The 7,631-nt window shown below is 40.5% G+C and overlaps 1 protein-coding gene across 1 annotated transcript in view; it reads right to left on the bottom strand.

Moving 5' to 3' along the window:
- The window catches only part of LOC123967429 (transmembrane protease serine 9-like), a 42,705-nt gene extending 37,417 nt beyond the window's left edge, over window positions 1-5,288 (bottom strand). Inside the window, exons 1-3 of the mRNA XM_046043524.1 lie at window positions 5,234-5,288; window positions 3,841-3,861; window positions 1,286-1,448 (exon numbers count right to left, since the gene is read on the bottom strand). Coding sequence (XP_045899480.1) covers window positions 1,286-1,448; window positions 3,841-3,861; window positions 5,234-5,288 — 239 coding nt within the window. The remainder of the gene's footprint in view (window positions 1-1,285; window positions 1,449-3,840; window positions 3,862-5,233) is intronic.
- Window positions 5,289-7,631: the final 2,343 nt, after the last annotated feature.

Here is a 7,631-nt window from a genome sequence, read left to right as displayed (position 1 = left end):
GCCGCCAAGCACACGGGTCTGATGTAGTCGGTGAAGGTAACAGGTGAGGACAGCTGCAGCAAGGCTATGTCGTTATTGTTTGAGTAGACATCGTAGTTTGGATTTATGATGATCTTGGAAACAGTCCGGGACACCTCGTTAGGGTTTGAGAGTTCCTGGGAGTCACGTCCGAGGTAAATGATGAGATTGGATGTGCTGGTGCTGAGAAACAGAAAAGACAAAATAAAAACAAATTACACATTCTACATTCAGTCATTCATAAAATGAATAAATAGGTTCACCAGAGTTCCTTGTTATGTGTCTTATGTGTATTATAACATTTTATTCTTAACAAAATTCACAAAATTCCCTTTCATCCCTGCGACGACACAGCAAAATGCGCATCATAATGCTTGCCAAGTGGCTACACGCCCTCAAAAACACAACATTCAGCTTCTGCAGTACACAGTGACAAGACGTCCGCCTGCTGCCTCTCCTCTCCCTTCCAAACACCAGCTACCCTCCAGGCAGTCAGTGGGCATAAAGTTGTTCCTGTGATGTAGAGACAGAGCTCAGTTAAAACTTTATGGATACAGATTAATAACTCGCCGCTCTGAAACTCTCGCTCCAGTCCATGTTGCCAAGCTGGTCGGCAACATGTACAGCTGAACCCAAGCCGTAAATACTGGCTTCTCACGACCCACCCTACTCTGCTTCTGATTGGCTAGTAGTCCTTAACTAGGAACTGCGCATGTGCAACTCCCAACAAAGATCATGTACAGGCAAGATGCTTCACTCCATAGCTAAAGCGAAGCCTTCAACACAGGGTGAAAAGAGGAGCTGCAGCAATGTGCAGTATGACAAAAATATTAAACCATGTAAACCTGCTCTGGTACAAACTCTAAATAAGATTTTGAACCTGAAAATGAGCATAATATGACCACTTTACATTAAATTTTCATAGTGTGGTCCACACTTGATGTACTGTGACACAAAATAAAATTAACAGGAAGTGACGTTTAACCCCTTCATCAGATGTCCAAAGTTCATGATAATTCAGAGCCTTGTTGACGACCTCCAGCAACTGCACCACGGTTATGGCCCGAGGGCCCGTCCAACACTGTTTGCAGCTTTAATATTTCAGTTTGTGCTGTTATTTGTCCCAGAATAAGTATTTCATTTAATGTCAGTGTAGCAGTTGCGGAGCCTTGTGTGAGATAAAATAAAAGTCACAACTCTACACTATACAAGCTCACTGTGGTTGTACAGGACAAGTGCTGAGTCATGTGACAGGATTAGAGCTCACCTGGGGAAACAGTGAGCAGCAGTCAGGACCCACTGGTTATTGATCAGGGAGCCTCCACAGAAATGAAATCCCCATCTGTGCAGACTGGCCTGCCAGGGCCACGACCCTGCAGGAGCATTCGTACCTCCTACAATCCTGGTGTTTAGCGGCGCAGTGCCACAAACTGGAGGGAAACATTCAGAATTCATGTAACAACTGCAGGAGCAATGCTGCAATGAGCAATGTTTTTGCTATTGTATTGTTTCTTTCTGGGTTGTTTTCATCTGTCATGTGTGTTTCGGATTTGTTTTAAAGGTCCAATGTGTGGGAATCAGTTGCATCCATATGGGGGTAAATTGATGTCAACATCATTGTAAAGACAGACTAGGAGTCACAAATACATTCAACAATTTGTGAACATAATCCACAAATAGATTCTTGATCCATAAACAAACTCTTCATGATCCACAAATAGAAATCAGTGACTTTAAAACCAGAACTTGAATGAATTACTTGTCTGTGTGTGAGGGTCATATTCAATTTATTTTGCATTTGTTTTCAGTATTTTTACAATGACTATGTATGCTGTTCTCGCTAACGCATGTGGTCTGGATTGCAGCACGCTGAGAGCAAAGAGAGACGATTTAAGAAAGACAAACTGAATCTGGGGGCATTAACTAGATAGCTGCTGAGTGGCTGGACTTGAAACCAGTTTCTTCGCAGTCTCTCTTGTACTTTGTAATTGTAGAAATAATTGTTATCTGTATCTGTTCTTAGTTGTCAGCATCGGCATCACCAGGTCATACTTCCGGGGCTTTAGGCCTGACTGTTTTGACTGTACACCTGACCGCGACACAGACACCTGTCGCTCTCTCTGCTGTCTCCGAGTGTTAGGTGTCTGGTTTTTGTGTTCATGTCTTTCCTGTTTAAGTCTGTTTTAGGTTCTGTGTAGTCTTGTACGTTAGTTAATATTTTTTGTGTTTACTCCTGGTCTTGTGTTCCCTGTTTAGTCTTGTGTATTCCCTTGTTCTTTTACTGGTTCTGTTTAGCTCTGCCCCACGTCTGCATGTTTGTCTCTGTTTTTTCCCCTGCTCGCTCTCTCCCTGCCTCGTTAGCCTCATGTCTTTCACCTGTGTTGCTCCCGCCCTGCTCGTTAGTCTGTGTGTTTATATACCTGGTGTTTCTGTCTTGTCTTTGTCGGGTCATTGTATGTTGTCACCCTGAGTTGCAGTGTGTTTCTTGTGTCAGCCTCACACGTCCTGTTTCCCTGCTCATTTTGGATTTCTGTTGGACAACCTTTGTTTTTGGACTCTATCATCAGCCACTCAGTTGTAAGTGCGCTCACCTTTTGTTTTAATTAAAACCCTTCACTGAACTGCACCTGCTAGCCTTCGTGTCCTGCATTTGGGTCCTCCAACCTGCTTCACCACACCACTTACTGAGACACTTCGCTCAGAGACACTTTGCTCTGTTTCACTGTCTCTCTGCTCCAGGATGTTTCCCTCTGAAGCGGCTGAGCTGCACTTTATCAGAGGTGCTGAAGTTTACATTTGTGTGGATTTGTGGTGAGATTTCTGTCTGATCACAAGTGTTTTCAGTTTCAGCTCTGATTAAGAGCAGTGCCCTTGTCTCATGGCCTACAGTCCCAGACTGGCTCTGTGTCTGTCAGATGGTCTGAAGGAGGTGACCAACAACCATATAAGCAGAGCAATAACGCAGGGTGATGCACAGCAGAGGGGCAGGTAGATTTTGTTAACCTATTATGACTTCATTCTCATTAGATAATGGTTTTAATCTTGTATATTATGACTGTCTCAAAATATTCTGCAAATATCATTGAACACAGATATGTGGGAGAGATTCTGAATGCGCAGAAAGTTTTAAACATGAGCAGAAAAGCTGCTGAAACACAGGAGCTATTAAAGTCCAGGAGTTTATGACTGAATTAAAATTAATTAATTTATCATTGAGGTGAAAAGGCGCCACATGCACATTTAGGCGTGTTTGGGATTAAATTAAGTGAGAATAGTTGATATACAGGAGAAACATACATCTGATGTAATAAAAAATGCCTGAGAACTTTACTGCTAAGCCTCCAATGTTTCACGTGCCTGGAAACACCCTTGGTTGTTAGTATGCTTAGTTTTTGAGGTTCATTGGAGCCGTCTTGTAAGGTAATTTATGGTAGATTTCTGCCAATAGAAGTTACTTTTTACAAACGTACAGCGCCCTTAACTCACATAAAGTATGCGCCACATGGTGTACAAAGGCAAACTTCACTTAGAGCATTAATAAAATTTCTCACTAGACAAAACTAGCCACTTTGGGGTGTTATTGTAGTCTTTTCAAAAGGCATCTCACATAACAAACAAATTGCAATTTGACACTGAAACTCCCATGAGTACTACTTGCACATAGTGTTTGAGCGTAGGCTGACCACACAGTGAGGAGAGGGACAGTAAAGACAAAGCGAGCATGCAGGGATGAAAGGAACAAAACATTAATGTCCTAAAAACCTGTTCAAAATGATAGACAGACAGGAAGTTAAAAAAAGTGAGCATAAAACTTTGACTTACCATCTAGTTGTGACTGAGACTCTGAAAATAACAAAAATACACAGAAAACACGTTTGAAACAACAACTTTGTGTTTATATGTAAATGACTCAGGCTACATTGACATGACTACTGAGCGGTGTGTGTGTGTGTCGGCTCGGGCGGCTGGTGTTGAAACAGCGTAGCAGGATCAATGGGTTATTTTATTTTGTTATAATGGTTACTCCTTGGCTGGTGGCTGCTAGTTATAAATGTAACCTGGTCTTTCTTTTTTTGTTGTTGGTAGTCCTTTGCCCATTTAAGCAAGATCACTTTCCGTTCCTTGTATTGACTTTTGGTTTTGTAATAAATTTGATTTATTCTTGAACCCATCTCTCCTCTGCCTTGATTTTTCACCCCAAATTCATTTTCATTTGTTTGTCCTAAATCCCAAAGATGTCAGGTATATAACACAACTGAACTTACTAATAAAACTAATATCATTACTTTATTATTATTACTTATATTTACTTAATATTAAGTAACTTGTGAACTTGCATGTTCTGCAAGTGGAAGATTGTAGTCTGTTTCATGCTGACTTGTCAATCAGAAGCAGGTGTGACATATTGTACAGATGAAACTTCATAAATGTTATTGTGTGTTGAAACTAAATCAGAATCTCACACAGTCTTGCAGTAAATACAAAAACTTTAAGAGATCAAATAGCCCGCGCAAGTTCAGAACATTAAACTGGGAGGTTATGGCAACATTTTTATGTGCTGATTTCTCCCATATGCAAAAAACTGAAAGGTCTCAGAGGCTGAATGCAAACAGTGACTGGCCATTATTTCATTGAGCTGCTTCCTGAACTCCTTTACAATCATTACCTGCCATGATTTATCATATTCACAACACTTACAGTGAAGCAGTACTTCACTTTTATGCATCCAGGCAAAGTTGTAAATTAGACTAAATGAAGCCATGAGTGTGTGCAAAACTATTTTCATTACACTACATTTATATGACGACTGTGATTGCTGCTCACACTGCAGATCGAATTCTTTTAAAACATTCAATAAATATAGTTGGTTGCTAAAAATCCTTTTCCATAAATCTTAACAGATGACACAATGACTTTTAGAGAATTTACTCAACCTGGACAATACTATTCTTACTTTATGTGTCTTTTTTTCACCTAGATTTGATCATTTTCATTACTTGTATTGATGCATATTTTAATTCTGTGTCACAGGATCCACCGATTAATTAAGTTGTATTTTCATTGCGACAGTTTTGTAAAAAGTTTAATATAAATACAGGATTTCCACTTGCGTGTGATACTTATTAAAATATATTAAAAAATTTCCTCCTCATACAGCAGTCATCAGATCTCAAACATGATTGGTTCAGGTGTGCACAGTGAGGAGGGTCCTTACCTTGTATCAGGAGAGTCAGCATAGTCGCCACACAGATCACTTTGTAGAAAGCCATAACTGTGACACATACATATCATCAGATCTGCACCGGTATAAATAACCTTCTTCTCGCTTCCCTCCCTCTCTCTCTCTCTGACTTACAACCTCCAACACAAATACACCTCTTCACTGACACACCCAACCCCTCACCTATCACCTGTTTCACAGAATGCAACACACAACATGTCCGATTGCTTACACAAGTTTTGCGGAATAGGGCTCATTGTGTCAAAACTTTACACACAAGCCAAATAACACAACACTTGGAGCTAAAAATCTCACTTCTATGTCAAAATGAAATTCGGCAATCAAAACCTAACAATCCTTTTTAATATACAGTTTATTCTTTTCCCTATTACAGATTTTCACAACAACAAAAACATAAAGAAAAGGTACAGTAGCCAGTAAAATGTTACTGTAAACTACCAAAAACAGAATACAGTGCAATGTTATACAAAGTATTTTACAGTAAAAGGATGGGGTGGATCGTTTATGGATCCTGTCTTCTGTTAGGGTCTGGTCACGTCACCTCATCTACATCACATGGAATGTCATCCCTGGCAAGGCTACGGGGGAATGTTGCCATGCGTGCCATATCCAACCCTGCACTGACCCCATTTTGGTGTCTCTGCATGGCTCTTCCATTGCTTGCAGAAGAGGCATGTGGGCATGTGGTTGGTGGCTGTATACGTTGTCCTCAATTGGATTGAGAAATGGGGAGTAAGGCAGCAAATATACAACTACAAAGCTATTGTGGTTTGTGTGGTTTAAGCTATGGATGTGTGTTCCCCACTTGTTTTACATGAATTGAGTTTATTTTGAAAGGCAGTCTGTACAGCAGCTTCACCCAATGCAGAGAGATTCACTCTGTTGCTGTTTTGGAACATTGTGTTATCTGCCAGTATATTATCTGTGAAGGTTCTCAGTCATCCAGGTCAAAGTTATCCATAATAACTGTAATCAAGGGCAGCTGGAGTTGGTTGAAAATACTAGAAGACGTTTCGTCCCTCATTCAAGAGATGTCTTCACTTCTGACTGACTGGTGGGGAAACTCAGCTATTTACAGTAACCTCTGTGGTGTCGTTGTCGAGATCATCGATACCGCTGGTTCGTCAGTGCTCTTGGCTGTTGTAACGACAGTCATTATGGTCGTTAGATCTAACTGAGGACAAGTCTGAACGAACATCGTTGGCAACTCACCTGAGGACAAAAGTACACATTGAAGAGGACTGGAGCATGTGCATTGGAGTAAACAGGAAACCCACACACACACAGACCAATACTTACTTTTCAAATCCCACCACCCTCTTGAGCACAAGTTAGGAGTCATCAGAACCCTGCACCACCGAGCTGAGAATATACCAACCAGTGCCCAAGAGAAGGGAGAGAACCACCTGAAAGGGAACTAAAAGCAGATACCCTAAATGGACCTTTGTGAAAACAGCCACGAGATCCAGGAAGAACAGCAACACTACGAAGGAGGAGGAAAAGAAGTTCAAACACAACAACATTGTTACAGTATAGGTCTATGCTCCTCGGTGAGCAAAATGGGTATAGTGCATTGAAGTCCATGTAATTTTGATGTAACTGTGTACAGTATGACCGTCCAGTGTGTAAAAAAGAACCTTACTAATGACATCATGATTTTGCATTTTCTAAGAACAGCCAGACGACTTTCTGAGGGTGGAAGACAACGTCAGTTCAGCCATCAACAGGAACTGGCTATTGTCAGTACGGTGTTGGCAAACAACGCCATCCGCCCACATCAACTACGAGAGCAAATCCTTGCTGATCACGCAACATTCCTTAATATACCGAGCTTTCAGTGCAAGACTCCTGAAGAAGAGAGGAGGTGGCCTCTATGATGCTCGGTGCACAAACACAGTCAAGATGTTTCCTCAAAGTCAGACTGTTTAATGTGAAGGTGAAACCAGATTATCATTTTGTTGCTGCTGTTTACATTCTCCCAGACGCAAATTAAAAACATGCACTGAATGCTCTCTATATGTGTATGTACATGTATGTATATAAGTAACTGTATGTATATATGTATATACATAACTATGTATTGTTTTATTTGATTTATTTAATTAATAATCTGTTAAATTCTGTGTGTGCAGAATGAAGGGACTACAAACCTTGTGTTGTACAATGAAAAATAAACAACCATGTATCATATTATTAAGTTAATATTATCGGTGTATTAAGATGTGAGCATCATTTCAATGTTGTAGATGGACGAGGTGGAGATAATTTAAACTGCTTTATATTCTGCTGGGAAGAACTCTGCACATGGAGGTTTCACATAATGACAATAATGACATTTCTTTTCCATTGGATTCATCATAAAGTTATGATG

Source organism: Micropterus dolomieu, linkage group LG02 (assembly GCF_021292245.1).
Source record: "Micropterus dolomieu isolate WLL.071019.BEF.003 ecotype Adirondacks linkage group LG02, ASM2129224v1, whole genome shotgun sequence".
Classification (NCBI taxonomy): domain Eukaryota; kingdom Metazoa; phylum Chordata; class Actinopteri; order Centrarchiformes; family Centrarchidae; genus Micropterus; species Micropterus dolomieu.
Note: the sequence above shows the minus strand (reverse complement) of the source record. Positions and strands in the feature narration are given on the sequence as shown.